Source organism: Gopherus evgoodei, chromosome 23 (assembly GCF_007399415.2).
Source record: "Gopherus evgoodei ecotype Sinaloan lineage chromosome 23, rGopEvg1_v1.p, whole genome shotgun sequence".
NCBI lineage: Eukaryota > Metazoa > Chordata > Testudines > Testudinidae > Gopherus > Gopherus evgoodei.
Window position 1 is genome coordinate 4,263,516 of NC_044344.1, and position 24,929 is coordinate 4,288,444.

General features: G+C 44.7%; 1 protein-coding gene across 2 annotated transcripts in view; it reads left to right on the forward strand.

Annotated features, from left to right (window-relative positions):
- Positions 1 to 24,534, forward strand: part of PIP4K2B (phosphatidylinositol-5-phosphate 4-kinase type 2 beta) — a 32,650-nt gene extending 8,116 nt beyond the window's left edge. Inside the window, exons 2-11 of one of the 2 annotated variants that reach the window (XM_030541673.1) lie at positions 3,795 to 3,892; positions 6,122 to 6,218; positions 12,305 to 12,398; positions 13,002 to 13,154; positions 13,789 to 13,935; positions 15,153 to 15,191; positions 16,976 to 17,089; positions 18,360 to 18,618; positions 19,022 to 19,125; positions 20,022 to 24,534. In XM_030541673.1, the coding sequence (XP_030397533.1) occupies positions 3,841 to 3,892; positions 6,122 to 6,218; positions 12,305 to 12,398; positions 13,002 to 13,154; positions 13,789 to 13,935; positions 15,153 to 15,191; positions 16,976 to 17,089; positions 18,360 to 18,618; positions 19,022 to 19,125; positions 20,022 to 20,102 (1,140 nt within the window). In that variant the 5' untranslated portion in view covers positions 3,795 to 3,840 and the 3' untranslated portion in view covers positions 20,103 to 24,534. The remainder of the gene's footprint in view (positions 1 to 3,794; positions 3,893 to 6,121; positions 6,219 to 12,304; positions 12,399 to 13,001; positions 13,155 to 13,788; positions 13,936 to 15,152; positions 15,192 to 16,975; positions 17,090 to 18,359; positions 18,619 to 19,021; positions 19,126 to 20,021) is intronic. The other variant, XM_030541672.1, reaches the window with a different exon arrangement.
- Positions 24,535 to 24,929: the final 395 nt, after the last annotated feature.

A 24,929-nucleotide genomic window follows, 5' to 3' on the forward strand; every position in this document is an offset into this window, starting at 1 on the left:
GAGCGGATGAAAGAACAGACACGACAGATGTTAGTCACCTTGCTTAATGCGCTGTTGGAAGGCACTCTGATACTATGGTGATGAGAGCAGTATGTATTGTAGCATGCCTTTGTAGTTCCACTTTTATTTGGTCAAGATTTAATGTCTAGTGTCTGACTCCTCTGAAAGGACTATGCTTAACAGGCCCTTTGGAAGACATATGGTTGGTTGGTCTTTTTTGGGGGGGACTTTTAGAGTTCAGTGGCTATTAGCCAGGATGGTTGGGGTGCAAGTGTGTGCTCCAGGTGACCCTAAGCCTCTGAATGCCAGAAGCTGGGAGTGGAAGACTGGGTGGATCGCTCTACAGTGGCCCTGTTCTATACACTCCCTCTGAAGCTTCGGTGCAGGCTGCTACCGGAGACAGGATCTTGGGCGAGATGGACCTTGATCTGACCCAGCAGGTCTGCTCTTATGTTCTTAGGACTTGCTGGGAAAAGATGGATTCACTGAAAACAAGTAGTAATGGTTCTGACTTGAACTTTGAAAGGCAATGTGAGGGCAATAGGTTCATTTCCTGTCCTCAGATCCTAAAAACGGATGTAAAATATGGCAGCTGTCTGTTACAGTAACAAGGTATGTGGGTTACACTAGTGGAAGCTCTGGGATTTGCTATGTTCAATCCTGGACTGGTGCCAAGTGGAGACCTGACATAGTTTCAGAGGCAAGGGAACAGCAGGGACTAGAAACACCGGGTCAGCTCTTCATTCTGTTGATCACTTTGTAAGGTAATGATCCTCTGATGGCCCTCTCCTCTCAGGGCAAGTCACTTCCCATGTTCAGTATGGGATTGTAATACCCTCCTTTCAAGGGAGCTATGAAGCATAAGTAACTCAAGCTTTGAGATCCCTAAAAGGAGCTATAAAAAAATGCGTGGGAGGGGAGTGTTAGTGAGGCACCAGGAGGGTCTTAGGATCTTTAACGCAGATCAGCGTAAATGGGAGAAGGTGGTTGGGTTTAAACATCCAATCCAAAGAGGAATGCTTATAATAATGCAACACCCCAGTACAGCACCTACCCTCTCGATACTGGATGGCAGGAGTTCACATCTCTGTCTAGAGGGCAGCATGAAATACAGGTGCCTAAATGTCTTACCACATCATTCCAATGGCTTTAGAGGTGGCGCCATGCTACTCACGGTGTGACCGCCTGGCGCTTATGAATGGTTGAGCTGTGCTCCAGTGCCATCCAGAATAAAATCACACCCCATTAACATCTAGTGGCTGTTCTCCGCTGACCCTCAACTCAGTATCCAAAAGCTGGTAACAGGGTCCAGTGAATTCAGCTGGCTCGGGGAGGAGGCTGCCAGCGAAGGATTTTCCCCTTGGACGTTGATGCTGTGTCCTGTGGGGCAGGGCATGCTTTGAATGAGCATTGGAGTAGCCCCACTGCAAATCACACGTGTCAGTCAAAAGGGCTGTACCATGGAAAGCCACTGTGGCAGTAACCAGGAGAGACAAAGGTCAGACTGAAATCTTTTTGCCTCCCATTAGGGAGCTGTTCATCCGTAAATGTTAGCCATCTCCAAATACCCTTTTTCTCGCAGCCACTGGCTTTGGATACCTCTGTGGCTTTGAAGAGCGCTGTAATGTTGCCGTTGGCACTCTGTCCGAGATCTGGTCTAGAACAAGCAGATTGTGACTTGCCAGCTCTCACCATGCCGCAGGATAAAAAAGGGCTGAAAATGGCCATGTCTCAGGAGAGGCGATTTAGTAGTTCCTTCCTACTAGGCAGGCTGACTTGGAAGCTGGGAGCAGAACCTCTTATTAATGCAGAATTGAGGGTCTGCCGCACCTCCCACCTGGGACATCTCCTTTCACTTTGCACTTCTACACCCAGCCCTCAGTGTCTGCCTTGTCCGGGATCAGGCATTCAGCAAATGCAGTGAGAGTATCAGTCTCTTCGCTCCATTGCAATTTATAAATGATCGGCAGCGTGTAACATTATTTATTCATTCATTCGTCTGTACGGTACAACAAAGCACTTTATGTAAGTGGGTACCATCCCCTGATGCTGCTACAGAGTAAATACTGGACAGTGCTTTAAAGAGCTTCTGCTTTCAAATTTTAATCAGACAATGGCCCTTTTACTTTCTTCCCTCATTGCTGATTCCCAGGATTTTTCTCTTTAATAGTTCTCTTTTCACTTGGTAATGCACCTGATTTTTGCAGTGAAAATGCAGACGTGTTTGATTTCCCAGTTTATGTGCATTTCTTTCATGGGCAACAATGGGAAAAGAGATGTGAAAAATACTTGTCTGTTCAGTGATTGTGTGCCTTCCATCAGCATAGAATCATAGAATATTAGGGTTGGAAGGGACCTCAGGAGATCATCTAGTCCAACCACCTACTCAAAGCAGAACCAATCCCCAGACAGATCTTTACCCCAGTTCCCTCAATGGCCCCCTCAAAGATTGAACTCACAACCCTGGGTTCAGCAGGCCAGTGCTCAAACCACTGAGCTATCTCTTAGATCTCCATGTTCTTTGCAAACATTGAATTAAACCTTGCAGTCTCTCCAAGAGGTAGAGCTATATCACCCCTATTTTACACATGGAGAAACTCAGAGTCCTTGGATAAGTCACTTAACTTCAGGGTGCCTCAAAGAGTCCGGATCAGAGCCCAGGTCTTCTGACTCCCAGCCCACTGCTTTAACTACAAGGGCAGGCTGCTTCTCTTCAAGTATTACTGGATTGTTGCAGGCACATTTTAAAATAACAATGGTAATTGAATTGCGGTGGAATTACTTTGTAAATCCACTGTGTTAATACCAGATCAGTGAGTTGGGACTGATGTGGCCACTCTGACTTCCAAATTAACGAATAACGATTGGACTTGTCGTAGTCTGAGCAAACGTTGGGGTTTAGGTAAAGCTGAAGTGGAGGGTATTGCTTAGCGAGCCACGCTTGCAAAGAACGCTTCAGTGTGTCACTGGGGACAGTCACGCTTTGATATTTCTTATCATGTTGGTTCCTTTAGCATATTATAGCCACATGTAGCCCTCCCGTTGTTTTACTACAGGCTGTTTCAGTCCATGGTGCAACAGACTGAATGTTCATACATGGCTTTCTCAAAAGTCTCTGTTCTGCAGCGTGGCAGCCGAATACCCAATCGCCTGTTTCCATGTATTCCTGTGGTTGCCACACATGAACAGAGAACAACAGAGAGCCAGTGGAGTGATTCATCCTTTTGGGGGAGTGTGGGATAAGAACTACAAGAGACAGCCAAGGATGGAGCTGGTATCGCTGAGACAGCTGTATTGGCTAGAGAGAAGCAGTCCAGAACCTCCGTCACTGTCCAACCCATTATTTATACCAGTGAGAACTAGTTATGGAGTTTGTTGCCAGTGCAGCTTTTGACCTAAAGAGAGAGGAGTGTAAAAACAGAAAATCTGAGTGATGCCTTGCAGGACATGGTTAAATCTTTGTTCTCAAATCCTATCATGGGTGATCAATAGAAGGTTAACAAATTGTAGCTGCCTTAGAATAATGCAGAGCAGAGATTAGCTGGAAACGTACTTGCCACGTCACTGGCAAGTATGTATAATGCCCTTTTAAACTTGAAACCACAGCACTTTCCCAGATCTGTTCAGCACAGAAATGTGCTCTAAAAGTTAAATGAATTGTATCGCTTCCAAATCCGTTTCTAGCAAGTATTCAATGATATCCATAGCTTTCTGGGGTCACCAGTAAACCCACTGATGATGACACGGGATCATGATTCAAGTCTGAGTCTTGTTGGTTTTCCCTTCTCTTACAGATCAATGAGCTAAGCAATGTTCCTGTCCCTGTCATGTTAATGCCGGATGACTTTAAAGCCTACAGTAAGATTAAGGTGGACAATCATCTTTTCAATAAGTAAGTAGGTGTGGTTTCGCCTCCCTCTCCACTTGCTGTTCATTCTGTCTGTAAAGAGCTTCTGCTCTCTCTGAGGATTGGCCGTGACCAGTTCAGATGTTTCCATGCGTTGTTGTAAAGAGAGAATGTGGCATGATTTGAAATATGCCAAACCTGCGAAGCAGGGAAGTGGGTATTCTGACAGTACCTGCCAGGCTGTCTTGTGGTTTGGCCTTGGTCACTCACTTGGTTATGCAGAGGTGCAGTCAGTGCTGCGATAAAGAAAAGCTGTCGCTGTAATCACAGAGGTGTAGTTGCTGGATTGGGTTGAATTTGTTTTAGGGTTCGTGGAGGGCAGTTAATCCAACACCCTAATCCTCCTCCCACCTGACCTGTCTTCCTCAAACCTGCCCCAGAGAGACCACCTCTAGGAGAGTATGTGGGGCGGGGGGGGGGTTCATTCTGCATGACCCCTGTGGTTCTTTGTCTCTCTGCTGAGGTTGCTGACAAGGGAGCCAGTTGCTCTGGGGGGCTTTGTGATGTGGACTCTTGTCCTTGGGAACTGGATGGAGACCACCAAAGATCCTGTGTTTGGAAGTGCTCCAAACCAGTAGATGTAACTGATATCGGGAGTCGCAATATGTTACCTGGCTCTGAGCCTCCCGTGGTGCCTCAATTGAGGAAGAGGACTGTGCGAGGGAATCTTGCATTATGTATTAAGAGGAGCAAGACTGGAGCAGATTCGTCCACTCTCCTTTGTCTCCTGATGGTTAACCACTTGCCAGTAACTGACCTCCTCTTTACCTTACTGTATAAGTCCCGAAGGTCTGTTCTGAAACTAGAGGACTGGTTTCCCCAGCTTTTCATCTTAAACAGTCATGGTGCATTACAGGGTACATCTGCCCAAATTAGCCTCCAGGGACCAACTGGTTTCTCTAGACACGTCTTGGACTGTATGTTCCGTTGCTTGAAAACCTTGTTCTGGATTAAGGAAGCTGTGCTGGGCAATGGTTAGGGCACGGAAACAGAAGTACGAGACCTGGATCACTTACTCCCACTGTGCCCTTGAACAAGTCATTCCACAGCTCCACGCTTCAAATCCTTTACCTGCAAAATGATGAAAATGATGGACGCAGCTTCTAAAGTATTGAGGACAGAAGTGCATTGTGCTGTTTGTTGGAACTGCCACAATACAGTTGGGAATGTGGACTCTGAGCTTGTGTGTGAGACTTTTTTTTTTTTTTGGCCTTTGAATAAAATCCTACTATGTTTTTGGATTAGGCTTTCGGAATCATAGAACTGGAAGGGACCTTGAGAGGTCATCTAGTCCAGACTCCTGCACTCCAGGCAGGACTTAATATTATCTAGACCATCCCTGACAGGTGTTTGGAGATTTTTAAGAGCAGGTTAGACAATGATGGAGATTCCACAACCTCCCTCGGCAATTTATTCCAGGGCTTAACCACCATGACAGTTAAGAAGTTTTTCTTAATGTCTAACCTAAACCTCCCTTGCTGCAATTTAAGCCCATTGCTTCTTGTCCTGTCCTCAGAGGTTAAGAACAACAATTCTTCTCCCTCCTCCTTGTAACAACCTTTTAGGTACTTGAAAACTGTTACTGTGTCCCCCCTGTCTTCTCTTCTCCAGACTAAACAAACCCAATTTTTTCAATTTTCTCTCTTAGGTCATGTTTTCTAGACCTTTAATCATTTTTGTTGCTCTTCTCTGGACTTTCTCCAGTTTGTCCACATCTTTCCTGAAATGTGGCACCCAGAACTGGACACACTACTCCAGTTGAGGCCTAGTCAGCGTGGAGTAGAGTGGATAATAATGATTGATAAAAGCACATATCACTGTGAATTTACACAGTCCTTCGCAACCATGTAAGACATGCACCCTCTCCTAAAGAGCTGGCAGACTAAGGACCAGATCCTGAAAACACTTTACCTACATTAGTAACTTTTCATGAGTTATTATTTATTACAGGTATTATCATAGTGCCTAAAACCTACAGAATTGAATATGACCAGTTCCATAGTACAGGTTAAGTGTTTGCAGAATAAGGCTATTAGGGAACACGCAGAACAATAATTCAGGAAAATGCAAAGCTGAGAATGGCGGAAACATGGGTAATTGAAACAATTCCGGGGCTAGTGGTGAAGTAGTAGGAGCTTAGAGCAGGAAAATAGCTTTGAAAATTGTACTACGGAGTTTTGCTGTGCCTGAATAACGTCTTGCTGTCTGTCCTAGGGAAAACTTGCCAAGCCGTTTTAAATTTAAGGAGTACTGCCCAATGGTGTTCCGAAACCTCCGCGAAAGATTTGGGATTGACGATCAAGATTATCAGGTACGGGGGACAAAAACCACTCATGGAGATCGCGAGAGTTTAGATATTTGCCGTGTTTGGTTTTGCAGGTTTCTAAAAGAGCCGCAGTGGAAAGGTGGTGTGTCACATTTGTAGGTTTGGGGGCCTCTTCAACAAAGTGAATGTGCTGAGTGATTATTTTTGTACTAAGGTTTTATCAAGATGCTCTGTGTTTGGGATCTTTCCTAACAGCACAGCTGTGACCATTCAGACCTGTCTCAGATGTGGGGGCAGGGAGGGGAACGGCCCATTATGTCCTGCAGTTTGGTTTAAATCCGGTTGTCAGAGTGGTTGCAACTCTCTGGGATGTAGAAGAGCCTCCTTTCTCATTTGTGGTTTTTAGCTCTAAAGAGGTAGCAGATACTTAACAGGCAGGGAGATAAGAGGCCACTTAAATTAGATAAAACAGATTAAAAAAAGAGAGGCTTTGATAGCAGCCTGACCTTTAGCAGTATGAGTGTCAGGTAATTAAAACATCTTATCTTTGCAGCTGTGCAGCTGTGGCTAACTGCTGGCCTCGTGCCAGCAATGGTCTGCTGATGCGTATCTACATATTCTTTGAAACCTGCAGCATTGGGCCAATGTATTGATTAAGCCTGATATTTGAGTGTGTTTTCGTGTATATGATCTTGTAAAAACGCTCTGTCCCCCAGCACGTCACCCACTTAATGTTTTCTGGCATCCTGGCAATATTTCTCAGAAAGATCATCACAATTCTCCCTAATTATGTCTCAGTTATCACCCACCCTCCTCCGGCTAGTGTAATGAGATTTGTTTTCTCACCCCAGACAGCATTGGAAGCAAAGGTGCAATTGCTATTATTATTCCTTTGGATGACAGCGCAGGGCTCATCAGGAGAGGGATTGCCAGCTACTCAGTTCAGTTTCTAGTCTCCTAGTTCAGGAGCCCGGAGGGGAGCATATGTGAGTGAAATGCACACTTGGTACTGCTTTGATGCATTGTAGCAGCATCACCAAGAGATGACGCATCGAACGGGCCATGGAATACCCCTGTAGAATGGATCTGTCCAGATTTGAGTTGATATATTGCTCTTGGCATCACGGTGGAGGTCTGAGCAGCTTGTATTGTAGCTGTCCTTAGTCCTTCAGTCTTCAGAGCTGTCAATCCAGCACCTTTCCTTAGCCTGACATTGGTTAATTTGTTTTAAAGGTTTTTCCCAGTTATTTTTCTGTTGTAAGAGTCAGGTCTCGGTTTCTACAGCAAGGTAGCTTCATGTCTGTAAGCGTTATTAGGAGCATGTTGAGAAGAGAGACAGAGTGGTTACAGAATGAGACTAGGAGCCAGGGGAGCCTGCGTTCCGTTTGTCACTCTGCTACTTTCTTGCTGTGTGACCCTGGGCTTGTCACTTAACTCCCTTGCCTTAATTTCTTCACCTGCAGAATGAGGTCTATGGAGCACATTGAGATCTCTGGATGGAAAAGGCTGTGTAAGCTCTTGATGAACTTTATTCTGAGTGGTTGTTCTTTTTTCTGTAACTATATTTCAGTAGAAGCCTCTTTCCCGATACCCTTCCCCCCACTTGTTAGATTCCCTTCTAGTCTGCTGCCTTATTGCACACTCAGTCAGAATGGACACACACAGGATGTTTTCACAGAGCAGAACAGATTTCCTATGGCAGAAGCAACAGTTTTCTTTGCTTCTCTTCTGCAATAGACTGTTCATCACAGTGAGAAATAAACAGTGGCTGCAGTTCCATGGTCACATTTCACCCTGCTAGCTCTTGTGACAGCCCGTCTGCTGCTTTGGAGATGGAGCAGAAGAGACTATAAAGAGCGATATCTGTTGGAGGATGAGGAGGGGGGTGTGTGTGTGCATGCACATGTACAAGGAGCACACTGCATACTTCACAGCTACAGCTGAATGATTAGCTCTGCTGCTTGTGATGGAAAATTCCTTTCATCTTATCTCCTGGACATTGTGTTTTTTCCGGTGCACATGCTTTCTTGAGTTTTGGCCCTTGGGAGAGTAGACTGGGACTTAGGAGATCGGCGTTCTATTTCTGGTTCTGCCATTGGCCTGCTGGGTGACCTTGGGCAAGTCACTTCACTGCCCCGTGCCTTAGTTTCCCCATCTTTAAAACAGAGATAATGATACTACCCTCCTTTGCTAAAGCACTTTAAGAACATCAGAGTGGCCACACTGGGTCAGACCAATGGTCCATCTAGCCCAGGATCCTCTCTTTCGACAGTGGCTGGTGCCAGATGCTTCAGAAGGAATGAGCGAAACAGCTTAACGATTGCATGATCCATCCTCCGTCACCCAGTCCCTGCGTCTGGCAGTTGGATGTTTAGGGACACCCAAAGTTTGGAGCTTTGAGATTCACAGATGAAAAGTGCTCTACAGTAGACGCTTGTTTGCAGCAGCACCTGGGAAGAGCAACTGCCGCTTACGAGCACCATTTCCCCTGGGAACATTTTCCCTACTACGAATTGTCACCGTTCCCCATAACAGCATCAGCTGTTCAGGAGCGACACGGCAAAAGGCATTGACATGCTGCTACTAATGAACACCTACTGTATCGGTTACACTGGGTCCCATCGCAAATAAGGAATTTCTCTAACAAGGTGCTGTTGGGTATTTTTCATAACTTTTTATTTACTACGATAAGCTCTAAAAAGGCTTGCAACAGAAACCTTTTCCCGCACTCTGTGACCCCACTCTGCTCGCACTTAATCTCTTGCCTGCACATTGGTATGAGAAGCAATGAGGTCAGGAGCAAAAGGCAGGTCTCCTGCACTCAAATCTCAGTTCTGCCACAGTTTCACCGTGTGAACAGGAATTCTTATGTACATCTATGTTTCCCCATTGATAAAAATGTGGATATTCTCAAACCACCCAATGAAATCCCTTAATGCTGGTAAGGAATTTTGAGATCATCTGGTGAAAATCAGAATATGTGTAAAGTGTCCAGGAATCCTTGGCTACTGGTATTACAAAACCAAGTGGAAAAAATGGTGCTAAGGTTATTGATGTTGCTTTTTAAATACTAAAGATGGAAATGCCCTAGTGCGTCTGTGCGCTAATACTGGACACAACTGCATGTTGTAGTACTGCTAATGGAGCCATGTCAGCTGAAATATTTGGGGGCTGTGTACTTGGAGCAGGAGGATCAGAGTTCTCTCCCTGAAGTTGCTGTGAAGGTCTGAATGGCTGTGATGTGCAGCCTAGGGATGCGTGTCAATAGGAGGCCATTGATCTGTTACAGTATCATCTTTGGAATCTCGGTGACATCTGGAGAGAACCCACATAAGCCAGTCACTAGAGATGACTAGTCCCTGCTTTCACTGGTATGGACTATGCCAGCCTTTATTTTTTCCCCCTCCTGGCGTCGGACATTCTCTGTACAGTGATTGCCTTGTACTGGCAGAGGAAGTGCCGCCGTCGCCCAGCCTGTTGGCATGATTTCATGCCAGGCTTTATCCAGATCTTGAAGCGGAAGGTTGGACAAAGCTATCCTAACTAGCTGATGTGTAGCGGGTTGGCTGGAAGAAATAACTGTGTGGGTGTTGGTTTCACACAATTCAACGTGCCTCTTACATCTATTTATGTGAAAGTTGTTAGCTGCTTTCTCTCTGCTGTTATTTTTGTCCTCTGGCTAATCTGCCGTAGCATATTTTTACGTAGCCTAGATGCTCTTTTCTTAGGTTACGTTGTATTACTCAGAATCACTTCCTATCTGGGAACACCATTATTGCGTCACTTTCCTCTCTTGCCTAATCTGTCATTTATGTAGTACCTGGCACTCTGCAAGAACCATGTCTCCCATCTCTGGGGTGGGACAGTGTCAGATGTTTAATAGCACTCCACTGGACTGAGGCTGTGTAGGACAGGAAGTAAAGAATGCTGCATTCAGCTGAAATTTCATTGGGGTTTCAGGCAGGTAAAATGTAATTTATTTGAGTGGGAATTGGGCCAGGAAGCTATATTTTAATCATCCCTACTCTGTGGGGGGAGAGAGAATAAAGTAAATTGGAGCGTCACGACAGGATCTCTAAATGACCACAAATGGTTAGAATTTCTGCTTCCTGACCCCTCTAAAAGAAGGGAAATTGGCTTGACGGTGGCAACTGCTTGGTTTTTGAGATGATGCGTGTTAGCCCACACAGCACCTACTAAGCTGCAAATGTCAGCAAAAAGCAATTCCCCCATCTCCCTCTCCCTCTCCCCACCCCCGCTTTCCCTGATGGTTTCTAGGCCATTGGCAGGAAGTGAGTTTTTCCCCTTCTGCATTAAAACCAGGTGCATTTAAATGCTTCCTTCTAAAATGAAAACTCTCTCCTCAGCTTATTTTTTAGTTTGCAACTGGAAACCCCCCTAGTTCACAGCAGGCTCTGTTTGCCTACATGTCCCATGCTTCACAGGAGCAGAAAAGCAGGCTCCCTCTGCTGGTATGCTTTCAAAAAGCTCCGTGAGTGGAGAAGAGACAGCAGTAGTAATCACTGGCATTAAAATATGTGATGTTGTGTGTAACCGGGATCCAGAAAAGCACACGTACTTTTGGCGACACAGCATCCTTCATCCTGATGTGCATTTCGAAGCACACGTACAGGTGTAAGGATTAGCTTGTGTGGGTAGATATAAGGAAATAGCAAAATAAAATGGAATGCTTCAGAGTCTAGTAAAATGATGATTTTGCTCCAATCCATAAAACAATGTCCAGGGCTGCAGGAGGTGGGGGGGGGGGAAGAGTTGATCTTTAAAAGAGGAAGGATGGCCTTGTAGCTAGGCAAGAGATCAGAATTCAGTTCCTAGTTTTGCCACAGAATCTCTGTTGGACTTCAGGCAAGTCACTTCATCTCTCTGTGCCTGAACTGCCCAGCTTGTGAAATGAGGAGGACCATTCCTCCCCACTCTCTCTAAGTAGCAAGCTCTGTGGGTCGTGTACAGTCTCTTCCCGTGTGTATGTGCAGTGCCCGGCACGGACACATGGTATAAGCGGGAAAGGTGCAAACAAGCTGTTCTTGCAGAGCAGTTGCAGCAAGGGGAGGCTGCAGTAATGGGTAAGGGCAAAGTGACACACACTCGTTATGTTAATTCGTTATGGATTGAGGAGGATGTCAGTATGACAGCTTAGACCAAAAGCTCAGCTACTGGCGTGCAGCAAAGAGGGATTGGGAAAGATCAGAATAGAAGCTTAACAATCCGTTACCTGCCAAAGTTGCTTAGACTGCAAGTTCTTTGGGGCAGGGACTGCCTCTTTTTGTGTTGGTTCAGTGCCTCGCAGGATGGGGCTTGGGCCTTTAAGGTGCTACCATGATATTAAATCATGATAATAAAGACACCAAAGAAGGCTTTTCTAAAGGTTTGACTACACTAGACTTCTAAAAATGTCCCACTGGTGCAGTAGTGGTGAAAGTGCTAACGTAGACCATCCGTTGGCATTTTGACCATCACATCATATAACCCGTGTATAGCTGACATGATGATTAAAACTCTAGCGGCCGCCAGAACACTGGCTGTCCCAGAACTGTCCCCTACCTCAGCTATCACCAGCAAAACTGGACTAAGATCGCAATAATGGGAATCCTTAAGGGGCAGGGAAAAAGCGTAGAATAGATACGCCTTCTGTGGCTACTACATAAATTGCAGTTGCAACATTTCTAGCACTCCACTGTATTGTGTTTCATCAGGACTTGAGGCTATTCATTAAGTGGTGTGGTCAAAGAATGAAACAACTTAATTGCGCCTTGTCACAGAACATTATTGTCATGGATTACTCTACTCAGCAGTTCAGTTTGGATTTTCCAATCTTGCAGTGAGGATTGAGAGAAGCTGCTCATCTTGTTCCTAAGGGTGGGGACAGGAATATAAAGGAGAGTTCCTCTAGCATGTTGGAAGAACAATCACTATTTCTGTTCTCTAGGCCCTTTGGTCAAACTCCCAAGAACAAGAATAGCAGAGAACGACTTTTGGTTCAAAGGTGACCTGCAGAGGCTTTCTAAGCAGTTAGGCTTGTGCCAGTTTTTGCTGTGTTACGGTGGATCAAGAAAGTCACCTTTTTAAAAAATCCTTTATTCCTACTTGTTTTTATACCCTGGATGTATCAGGAATGTCCAGTCTGGCTGTCCTTGGTTTTGCTGGAGGAACTTGAAGGAGTCTCTGACCATGTGTATTGTGAGCCCTTGCACCACCACTGAAGGGGTGAGAGATGATGAATCTTCAGCAAAGACTTCCTTGCTCCAAAATGTGTGTGAATCACGGGCATTGAGTATGTGTTAACAAATTGATGGGCAAGCTTTTAAAGATGGAGGCCAAAAATCAAGGTGCTGGATCCCAGATCTGGGCACCTAAATAAATGGCTTTGCCTTCAAAAGCATCGAGCATCTAACAGCTCCCATTACACCTCTACCCCCATACAACGCTGTCCTCGGGAGCCAAAAAAATCTTACCGCGTTATAGGTGAAACCGCGTTATACTGAACTTGCTTTGATCCAGCGGGAGCGCTGCTTTACCGCGTTATATCTGAATCTGTGTTATATTGGGTTGCGTTATACTGAGGTAGAGGTGTATTCGTGTTACCGTAGAGTCTAGGCGGTCCAGTCACAGACCAGAATATTAAGTACTAAGTGCCGAGGGGCTGTACAAACACACAATAAAAAGGCAGCTCACTGAAATCTGTTTATCCTGTTGGGAAGCTAGAGAACAGCTGGACCTGTTGAGCTGATGCCTTGGCTTTAAAAGGGGGGGCTTGCAGCTTGTTACCATTTCCTCTGATAAGATGCCACCTCTTCTCTCCCCCTTCAGAACTCCGTAACACGAAGTGCCCCAGTGAACAGCGACAGCCAAGGTCGATGCGGGGCCCGTTTCCTGACCACCTACGACAGGAGGTTTGTCATTAAGGCAGTGTCGAGCGAAGACGTGGCAGAGATGCACAACATACTCAAGAAGTACCATCAGGTACGGTGAGTCTAGAGCCCTGAGGAGAGGGTGGCGGATAACGCCTTAGGGGCACATCTGATGCATTGCGGTGGGAGCCTGATGAGTTGAGACTAGTCCTTGGATTCAAGTGGAACGGCCATAGCTTCAGCTACAGCGCGTGGCAGCTTTTGCGCGGGGGAGGTTGTATGGTTAGAAACTGGATGCTGCCAGTGGCCCCAGGTTGTCTTCTGTTCTTTTGGGAGCACAGTGGGATTTTTAACTTCACCTCTCCCTCAGAGGCCTGGCCCTCCTAACAGTGTAAATATCCCTGGTCTGCAGGCTTGCCAGTGCTCGAAAGCTATAAACCGAGACCTCTTCCTAAGGTTCCACGTTGGATTAGAAAAGCTTTCCAGATGGATAAGGAGGGGAAATTGCTATTTTGCAGAGTGGGGGAAAAAGTAATCCGGGTCAGCTGCTGTGCATAGAAATGGCTGCTCCATTCTGCTGCTCCGCTGTGTGTTAATGTGTCCTTTTGCCTCCCTTGAGCAGAGGTATAGGATGACCGTTAAAAAGCCCCATTCTCAGTTGGAACTAGACACTTAGTTTCTCTTTGACATAGTGCACTACCGGAGACCTGTAGCGTGACTTCCTCTTTCCCTCCTCGCCCTTTCAGTTTATAGTGGAATGCCATGGGAACACCCTTCTCCCCCAGTTCCTAGGCATGTACAGACTCACCGTGGACGGAGTGGAAACCTACATGGTAGTCACCAGGAACGTATTTAGTCACAGGTTGACTGTGCATCGGAAGTATGATCTGAAGGTAAGGGTTTGAAAGCGGCAAGTACCTCTCCCTGTATAGGAGCCCCTTCTTGTTTCTTTATGGAGCGTTCTTAAATTGTTTTTCACACTAGATCAACAAGGTGCTGACTTTCCTTTTTCCTGAAGGACTTTGTCAAGCTTTGGTGAACCTGGATGGGGACATCTCTTGAGGTTGAAACAAGAGTGGTACCTGTGCCAGCCCCTAGTTGAAGAGGGAAGAGATACTGGATAAGTCCCATAACTCAGATCCAGGACCTTCCTATTCCGCTAAAGCTTGCCAGTCCTTCAGCTCCAGCAGTGCAGTTGGGACCTGGTACTTCTAATATTGAGGTTCCCTGTATAAAATAAATAAGAGTAGAAAAGGGCAGACACAAGGTATTCTTGCTTTGCAGTTTACTTTGAAAGAGCCTGATGGTCTATTTCTGTAGCTGCTGAGACTAGGGAGTTCTAGGCACAATGTGTTTTATCTCCTACAGTTTGTGGCCAAGACAGGATTACCTTAAGAGCCAATCAACACTGAACCGAAGTATTCACTTTCCTTTTGTTAGCATGTCACTTGGCTTCACTGTGTTTCTTTTCATCCTGCCTTGTCTGCACTAGGAGAGATGCATATTATTGAGATAAAACCCACTTCTTCATAGCATAGTGTGTGAACTGCATTTCATAAAGCAAAGGTCAGAAGCTTTTTGCAGCTGTGTAGTTCCTGGAGGTGCTAATGCAGTGAAACCGTGTGGTCTGTTGTCATGGACGTGAGAAAGTTGGGCAGGATTTCATCTTCACTGTTCAAAGCATGGGTTGTAGTGAGAGAAGGGTTCATGTAGGGATTCAGGTATTGGGCCATTTAGCCCAGATTCCTGTCTCCTATAATACCCAGGATCAGACGATTCAGAGGAAGGTGCAGGTCTCTCTCCTCCCGATCAAGTATATTTTTTTAAATCGGGGCAACCCATTGCATTGCTCAAATTACTGGATATAGTAGAGAGAGACCACAAACGAGGGAAAAGGGGACACATTCTCCAACCAGCTCAGACCATTGTCTGGCGCCTTTATATTGTGTTTTTAAAATATTTTTTTGGGAGGTTACCTCTTCATCAGAAGCAAAGAGGCATTTAAAAAAATTAATTAAGTCTTGTACATTTACTCCTCGTGACAGTCAATTTAAATGCTGCTGATGGCTGCTCATGGTGAATTGTGTCCCACTTCTGTTGTTGTTATCAGGGCTCAACGGTCTCCAGGGAAGCAAGCGACAAAGAAAAGGTATGAATGATACTGCTACTTTGCCTGTCCAAGAACAACATTTCATTCCCTGTGGTGCTTACAAGGAGTCTAGCCAGCTAATTGTGTCTTCGTACCAAAGGGTTAATGAACAGTGGAACCTGGTGACAGCCTAAACTGCTGGTTCAGTAGAACGCTACCTTTGTCTGGGCCAAATTCCCCATTGTAGCAACTGTGTGTTAAGCCACTGCACAACTTTTGGGGGACTGTCTTCTTGTTGTACAAAATAAAGTCTTAACAAAAAAGCAAAGGGCTCGCCTGACAGTCTAGGTGTGGTACAGCCTGGTCCCCTTGTTTGCCAGGCTACTGGCACTGCCAGAGGAGGTACCTAATAATAACTTCATATAAGGTACATTTTCAGAAGTGCCTACGTCCCACTGAAAGTCAGTGTGACGTAGGCTCTTCCAGGAATGTTGCCCATTAGTGCCCACAGCGTGCCAGGTATCTCACAGACCAATCTGAAGCCAAAGGGCCAGATTGGGAGTTAAACACCTAACTGGGATAGGCACTTTGGTAAATCCCACTAAGCATTTACCTCCATCTTTAGGTCCCTAAATCCCTTTGTAAATCTGGTCCAGATACCCTTCTCTAAAGAGTTTCCAGCCTAAGGCTCCAGTCCTGCAAACCCCCTATGCCCATGCTTAAGGTTACTGCCATAAATAGTACTATTGAAATCAAGGGACCTACTCATGGTAGTAAACTGAAGCACATGCATAAGGGTTTGCAGTAGGTATAGTCCAGGGGGATGGGGCACACCAAACAGCAAAGCCATTTAGTAGAGCTGAGCACACCTTGTTAAGGCCACACTTTTTTTGTTTCAATTTTTTGGAGCTGTCATGATGATCTAAGGAGCAGCACTTCACTCATGCAGGAAGGCTGGGCTGGAAGGCTGGATTGGTTGCTCACAGGGTCTTTGAGTGGAGAAATTGGAGGGATCCTGGAAGCCTTCCTCTCCTCACTACACACTAGCCTCCCAAAAAGTTACAGATCTCTCGCACGAGCCATAGAGAATTCCCTTTTCATAATTAAATCTCCAATACCTGGGCATAATCTAACCTCACCTTACAATTGCCCCGTTGTGCCTGGTTATGTGGGGTTACTCCCTAACTATGATTTCTTGCCTTACATGGCTTTGTCTGGCACCACATAATATTTAAATAAATTGCCATGGATTGCCATGCCTCTCTAAGGATGAAAGCATGTAATTCCCAGCTGTACATGCAAAGCGTTTGTGAAACTTAATTTCTTTAATATCCATGAGAAGCACTTACATTGCAGAAACTCTTGGTCCCCACTACAAAGTCCTCAAAATGCAGGGGATTGATTTTCATGTAAAGACTGGGGAAGGGGAGCACTTGTCTCAAGATTTTCTAATCTGAAAACAACCACATGAATTTTTCTTCTCTTTGTGGGGTTGTCTAGCCCCTCCTTGGCTGAGACTGTTTATCGAGCTTTCAGCCCGAAGCAACTATTCTTGGCAGCCTTTGAAACTGAGCTGCTGTCGGTATCTCTGTTGCCGCATCCTCCCCCAGCTGGAGCCAAGCAAATGAACTTGCTGATAAATCCAGGTGCTTTGCTCCATGCCATTTGCAGGCATATGGAAATGAGCGAATCTCTTTGCTTTAGAAGACTGAGTCAATGCAGCGTCCTCGGTTTTCCATTTGTCATGTTGATCCAGTTGATATTTTGCAAAAGAATGAAACCACCAATAGCTGTGGCCATTGGCATTAGGCTCAGGACACCTAACACAGTCCTCTCTCTCACAGGCCAAGGATTTGCCAACGTTCAAAGACAACGACTTCTTGAACAAAGGCCAGAAGCTCCACGTTGGAGAAGAGAGTAAAAAGCACTTCCTTGAAAAGCTAAAGCGGGACGTGGAGGTAGAATTGAAATGGGGCTCAGATTGTTGCCCTGAACAGGTCTCCAACAGCTGTGCTTTGTGACCCCGCAGTCCCATCCGTCTCCCCTTGTCCCCCGCACCCCCTCGGCCAAATGGTACAGTAGCTGCATTATTTTTGAAGTATCCATCCTCTATTGCAATTGCTATGGAGGAGACTGGGAAGTGATGAGGAAGAACAGAGAATCTCTTGTCTCCTCCCAGTCGGAATGCATCAGAAAACACCTTAGTGAATACATGGGGTGCTCTAGGAATACTCATCTGACCCAGTAGGCCAAGGCCTGTGGTTCAGCTGTTTTGTTATCCTGTCTCTCACGGTGTCCAACACTAGGTGGGCCTCTTGGCTCATACAATATTGCCCCAACTCTGTGTGCGTTTGTGTATCAAACATTGGTTGCCTACTGGATGCAAATGTTTCAGCAGTCTCCCTGGAGATCCATCATAGAAGGTTCCACTGGCTGATTCCACGTTGGTTAGCTGGCTTAGCTCTACTCGCTGTTATCTTTTCTGTCATGATCCTCTCCGCATCCTGATGTTTTCTTCCTTTCTTTCTAAAGTGGCAACACCTCTCAGTCCCTCTGGCTTGCTATAGGTAACCAAGCACCTGTATCACACATTGCAAACATTTGGACTGATTTCCTGCTGGATGGACGCAAGTGCAGCATCTATCCCCTGAGTGTCTGAGAGATGAGAGACTGACTGTACTTGATCTCTGTCTTTCAGATGGTCCTGAACAGAAACAGCAGGCCATTCCTGGTGCTGCAGTCCTTTGATCAAACTCACTGTGATGAAAACTGGCTGTCTCCGCTCAAAATGCAGAGGTGTTTTCTCCTCTCCATGTTGATGATGCAGCCAGTTGGTTTTATCGCGGTTGGGAATCTTGATGGGATAACGTTTATATAGACACACTGCTAACACGCTTCTCCAGCTGCCGTAGCTCTTCTGTAACCCCTTTCCAGGCAAGGCCCTCAAACCAATGAAACCATTAGAGCTAGAAATGGTCAGAGCAGGGGACTGAGGGTCAAGATTCCTGGGTTCTGTTCCCAGCCCTACTGCCAGCAGATATACGTCCTTGGAGCAAGTCTCACATCATCCCAAAGCCAGATATAGAACCAGATTCTCCCCTCTCTGCTCTAGTCACAAGACCAAGCTCCCTGGAGGCAGCACTTGCTGAGGTTTACGTAGCTTTGGCTCATGAGATGTGCCTTTGCCAATTGAAATGTCCCTACGTTTTTGTTGCTCCATCCTCCCAGTTTTTAGCTCAGCTGAAGATCATGGACTACAGCCTGCTAGTGGGCATTCACGATGTTGACCGGGCAGAGCAGGAAGAGATGGATGTGGAGGATCGGGCCGAGGATGAGGAGTCTGAGAATGATGGCATTGGCGGGAACCCTATTGGCTCTTACGGGACCCCACCTGACAGCCCCGGCAACCTCCTCAACTTCCCGCGGTTCTTCGGGCCTGGGGAGTTTGACCCTTCAGTTGACGTATATGCCATGAAAAGCCATGACAGTGAGTGAGGAGGGGTCCTGTTATGTGGAGGGGTAGAAGAGCATGTCCTGTTTTGGGTGGGGTACACCCGGCAAGAAGTAACCCAGACCCCCTCCCCGGGAACGAGTCCACTTGGATGTTCAATTCCCTTGTTGTAAATGGTAAATGTTTAAACTCCATGGAAACAAAGCTTTCAGTGTGGGATGTAGATGTTTCTAGAGGGTATGTGGGTCTCTGCTCTGATGTTCCCGGTAGTTCCTCTGTTCTGTCTCTTACAATCTCCAACCATTTACAATCTGCTTCTCCCCCCTGCCTGTTAATTACATTAAAGCAGATTTATATACTCTATTAATAGAGGTGGCTTTTCAAGTGCTGCTGATGTAGCTTGGGGGTATGTTAGAGAGACTTTTTTGTGTCTTCTCAGGTGCCCCTAAGAAGGAGGTGTATTTCATGGCCATTATAGACATTCTTACGCCGTACGATGCAAAGAAGAAAGCTGCACATGCTGCCAAAACAGTAAAACATGGGGTAAGCAGGTCTCTCCTCTGACAAGTCTGGGTCTCTCTCGTTTTGTTTGTGGTGCTGACTTTTGAATAATTGCTAAAACCAGTTTTTCAGGGGCCTGGAAATTTCCCCACTGCCCATGAGATCCTTCCATCTGCAACAGATCTGATCTGTATCCTGTTGGTATCCCTCATTAATCTGTTCACCAGGGCTGAGCCTCCTGTCCTGTTGTCGCTGACTCAGGAAGCAAGGACTCAGGTCTCTCCCTCTTAGCAATACAAACAACAGACACTAAGCTACTGGGCCAGACCACTGAGGGAAACTTTCATGAGCCAGATCTCCTGCTCTTTTCCGCAAGTGACTAGTGCTGGGCAAGGTGCCAGCTTGCCAGCCCTGAGGATTGCAGTCTTCCATCCCCAGAACAGTTACAGAACAGCCACCATGCCTCAGCATTGACCTGGATAGAACCGCCTCTAGGAGGAGAGGAGAGATCAAGGTCTTTGGCCGATTGGCTTCTCCCTCTCTGCTCAGACTACTACCATGTGCAGTGGTGCCTGGTGACCCTGAATCACTAGAAAGTGGACTGACACCCAGCAACTTGGCTTTGCCTAGGTCACCAAACAGCCATGAGGCAATAACTTTAGGTCACTACCAAACAGGGCTTTAAAGGAGCTGGCGCCTTTCCACGCATTCATCTCCTGAGTAGAGCCCCAGACTTAGACAAAGTAAATTTCTTCAGGTCAGGAGTCTAGCAGTCATGGAGCTTGGAACCATGTGACTTGTGGATTCTTGTTGCTTAGCTGTGCTGGTGCAGTAACCTCCTGCTGTCTCCTCATTCCCTGGAGCTTAGCCTGCAGTTATGAACAGTCCCCTGCAGCTGCCACAGTGCTGCCTTGTAATCTGTCCTTCGTGCATTGCAGGCCGGGGCGGAGATCTCCACGGTGAATCCGGAGCAGTACTCTAAACGCTTCAATGAATTTATGTCCAATATCCTGACATAGTCACCTTCTATCCTGAGCCAGAAAGGAAAAGAAGAGGGGCTACTTCCAAGCAGAGAACACGGCTTGTGACACTAAAACAGACACTGTAGCAGCACGTGGGGTATGAGTGAGTGTGAGCGTGTGGCACTGTATGATTTACAGGAAACTAATCTAGGTGCATTCTCAAATATTCCACTTGACCCAGGTGGAAAAGTGGCTTTTTTCCTTTTGTTACAGAAATGCCCAAATAGAGATTTGAGGCTTTTTTAAAAAAGAGAATCTAATTGCTGCAGCAATGCTGTTCATAATGACATTTTCTCTTCTCTGATCACGAGACGCCAGTAAGGATACCACGAACAGCTGTTTAAAAGGGGGAGCTCTAACCTGTAGCTTGTGTTAAATAAGAGGAGAAGCAACACCTAATTCCACAAACTGCTGTTCTTTTTAATGGACAGCTTGTTTGTTTTTTAACAGAAAGCCGTACAAACCCTTTTATTTCATTCTTGGTAGGAGTCGGGGGGCAGGGAGTAGTCTGCCATTTCAAGAATGAAAATATGTTGAGGAGCTGCTGAACCTTAACTAGGTAAATTCAAGCTGGGAATATTTTTTGGGGGGAGGGGGGTGTTAAAAATTTATTTTACTTAAATTACCATCAGAAGAAAAACAAGGGAAATGAACATCTACCAAAGCTGGTCACATAAGGCATAACTCATAGAAGCTAAAAAGTAGTATGAAAAATACTGGAGAGCCACAGAACCATCATGCTTGGGATAGGCAGCCTGGGAAGATTTCCTTGAAGAAAATCATGTTAACTTATTCTGCAGGTCTGGGGTTACATTTGGCTTTCTAGAAAAAACAATTGTTAAATCTCCCTGCCTCTAAAATAGAGCTGACGCGTGACAGTTCTGCCAGTGTTAATCTAGCTAATGTTCAGTCTTCCTAACTCGTCCAAGCCTGTTACAAGTACTTGAATTGTTGCCTGAGAGAGGTTTAAAAAAACAATCAAGTCAACATGACGTGCATCTTGAAAAATGTAAATTGCTGTCAGTTTGGAGTGTTCTTAGTTGTGACTGTATCCCCAGTTCCACTGCTCAAGGACTCCGAATTTGAGCCATAATTGTCTACGCTCTGCTCCAAGTCCATAAATCTAGCTGGTAGAGTGAGTCAGTGGGCATAAATGACTGAATGCTTCCTCCAGATATTTTCCCCCTAAGGAATTTGAACTGATTTGCGTGATTGAATTATGTCCTATTTGTCTCCAGACCACTTGTAATATTTTTCACAGCCAAGCTTGTCGAACTTGCTGTAAGTTTAATTAGTTCTGCTGCACAACAGTTATGTCTGGGTTTTTTAAAGCAGGATTTAGCTGTTTTGAAGAGATACCTTGCAGTTGACATAAGTTGCTTATCTGCCTTGAAACTCTTTTCACAAATGCCTTTGTTTCAGGAATACGCTGTTAGAATGTTTGTGTCCTGTGCTATAATCTGTGCTAGTTTGCTCTGTCAATTTGGTCTTGTCTGAGAGATAGGTGGTACTCATCGTGTCCTGGTAACTAACTAGACTAATGCTAGCTGTGATTGGATTCTGAATGCAGGATGACTTTTTTTTTTTTTAATCCACGTTCCTGATGTGATTCCACAGCTCTCAGCACGGGGGAATGACGGGGGATTTGTCAAGACTGAAAAATAGGCTGAGAAGAGTACATTGTAAATATTGTTTAAAAAAGGTCTAAAACAAATCATTGATTTTAATGGGACACGAAACTTTTTGTTCATTCGTGGGTCATTCCCTTTGATGGGGGACAAATTTTTTATGCCACTGTAATCCATTGTCTTGTCTTTGTGTAAATTTGGGGAACTAACATGCTATTGTCTGACACCCTGGTAAGATTCTCGCACATCTTAGGGTGTCTGGCTCACAATACCACAAATCAAGTGCAGATAAGAGAAAACATAGAGGGATACTGGTTGCTTTCCTCTAAACAAAAAAATGCACTTATGTCTGCTGTGAAATAGGAATTAAATATCGATCGCCTTTTACTCTTGACAGTTTAAAAAGTCCTGAATCTACATTTTTGGCCTACTAAGTTTGCCACTCTCCTTGTGGGAAATTAGATGAAACTTTAGTGTGCTAGAGACTTATAAATATAAAAATTTTTTTTAAATCAAAACAAGTAGTTCCTGCACCCAATGTTACAAAACACATGACACTAAGGATTTAAGACCTTGTCATTTATTTTCCCACTCTAGATAGGGAGCAAAGAATCCTCTGTTAGACCCCAATTGGTTGTCTCAATGCCTTGAGTGGTATAAAAGCCCTAAAATATCTATTCACTTTAGCACTTACCCCATTTTGCCATTTTTGTTGCCATACTGTGTGTGTGTGTGTGTGTGTGTGTGTGTGTGTGTGTATATATATATATAAAAAAAAAACTAAATGCAATTTTATCATTTAAAGATGTATTACCCAGGTATAACTTTGTTTAACATAAGCAGTTTGTATATTGTTTACATTTTGAGAGGTAGCATGTTAAAAATGCTAATTTTGTTTCTAGACAGTATTTTTTTTTGTTACTATAAGAGGTGAAGCTGCAAATATTTGATTTGTTTTTAAAAGGGACTTTTGCTTTTGTTATTAATCTTGATCTAGAATACCTTTATTCTCTTGAGTTCAAGTATTTAACTCCCCTTCTCCCCCGCCCCTCCATTAATCCTGATTTTTTTTTTAAACTGCCTGTAATAACTTAATCTAGTTTCAGTCTGACTTTGTGTTCCAGGTTGCTGAATGTTGATATACTTCTGCCCATAGCATGTGCCCGCCAGCCAAATGGCAGGAAAGTCTTTTTTCTAACATGCTATTTTTTTTTTTCTAGAGAATACTGGGCAAAAAGGAAAAAAGCTAGGGTGGAGCTGGAAGATAGTGGGGTGTGGGCTGAAAGGGAAAATATTCCCTAATTCTAGGAAAAATTAATCAGGGCAGGAGCATCTCTCTCTTGCTCGCTGCACTGGGCCTAATCCTACCTGGCCAGTTTCTAGTTTCTTTTGCATACAGACTGATTGTCTGTCCTTGTCATATACCTACAAGAGTGGCAGCAGGGGAGGTTATGGAACTCACTTGAAGCCATGTGTATGATTCTGTTTCCTTCCTCACTATCAAATAATTTTTTCTACTTATCACTTAATACAGTGCCTCTGACACCCTAGTTTTGTTTGTAGTTGCTTTAGCTAATTATGAAGCTCTAGGGGGGGTGGGAGTGTACTTAAAAAAGGTCAACTGGTGTTTGACTTAATCCCAGAGGGGTCAAATGGCCTTGGAATTTTCAGCTGAAAATACTGGATAGGACCAAGGCTGTTATGAAAATATTCAAGATGTTGCTGTTTGTTTAAATAGGGGATGGCATGCAATTTTCTTTATGTAAGACAATGCACTTTTGAGGTGGATACAGACTTTATAGCATGATGAAGGGCCTGCTCTTCCACTTCCAGGAAATCTAACTTGATTTAAGTTTTACTGTCAGTCAAAATTTAAAGTGTTTTTAATAATGAGGGGTGCTTGCTCTTTGCCCATCTGGGCAAAGAATGACTGCTTTTCCTGCCAGTGGCTATCAGAACTGCCTTCAACTTCAAGTGTTCTAACCCCAGGTAGAGGCATAAACTTGTAGTGTGACTAATTATAAATCACCGAGCAAAAGACTTTCTCCATATTCTGGCCTAAACGTATGAAGGACTCCCTATCCTATACTTACTGTGCAGAGATGCCCCACTTGTTGCTGTAGAAAGGTTGGAGTGTTTTTAAATTTGAGGTGGTATAAACAAACATTTCAAAGCTCGAGGTGTGTGCGCTGAAATTCTGGTTGCACCATCCTATAACTAATGATTCAAAACATTATTTGTAACAATAATTTGAAAACAAAATTGCAATACCCTCCCCTCCTGCTTTCAATGCACCATTTCCAACTTGCCTACCAGCTCCTGTCCTCCTTAGAGAGCTTATTTTCCAGCATCCATGATATTAGCCATGACTGACTTTCCTTGAAATGTATAATGAATTCTTGTGTAATAGCACTAGTAAAAGTAGGGGAAACCCAGCTTTCAATCATCTATGATTAGAGTGGGTTAAGTTTACCACTCTGATCTTGTGCTGTTCTTTTAGATGTATGATACTAAATGCACTTGGATTGAGCTGTGTTAAATGAGCTTATTACACACAGGTCAGGGGTGGGGCTAATCAGTTCAGCTGAAAAAATGTGAATAAATTAAATCAAACTAAAAAAACAGAGCATTCTAGATTTTCACTGCTGTTTAAGTTTTTTTTAAATAGGAATCAAGTCCTCTGTGCTTGTCTGTTTGCTAGGAGCAATTTGAGAAACTTACTGTTTTTGAAATGCATGCATGTTACAAGATGAGTCTCAGCTAGAAAAAAATTAAATTTGTGTACATCATTGTTTAAAGTTCTTATCTTCCTGGTGTGCCTGTTTTTACTGTAGCCAAGCCATGCAAAATCAGATTCCTAGCCTCTGCTACTGCTGCCATTCCAAGTACAGTTCTACAGCTATAATCCCAGTTGAAAAAGTAAATACTGTTTGCTAGCTGTTTTGTAAGAATCTCACTCTGAATGTATGCACTGCTGCCTACCCTGAAAAGCCGCAGTTTACCATTAATCTTAGTATTCGCCAGGTTGGATGATAGTGAACTCAGTTCTAACAATATAGCTGAAAACCTAGCCGCCTCATTGTGGTGAGGGGTACTGCAGAGTGAATACATGCAGATTCTCCTGTTATGTAGTTATTTTGTAATAAGTGTACTTGTTGCATCAGGCCTGCGTTCTCTCCCTATAGCATATTGACTC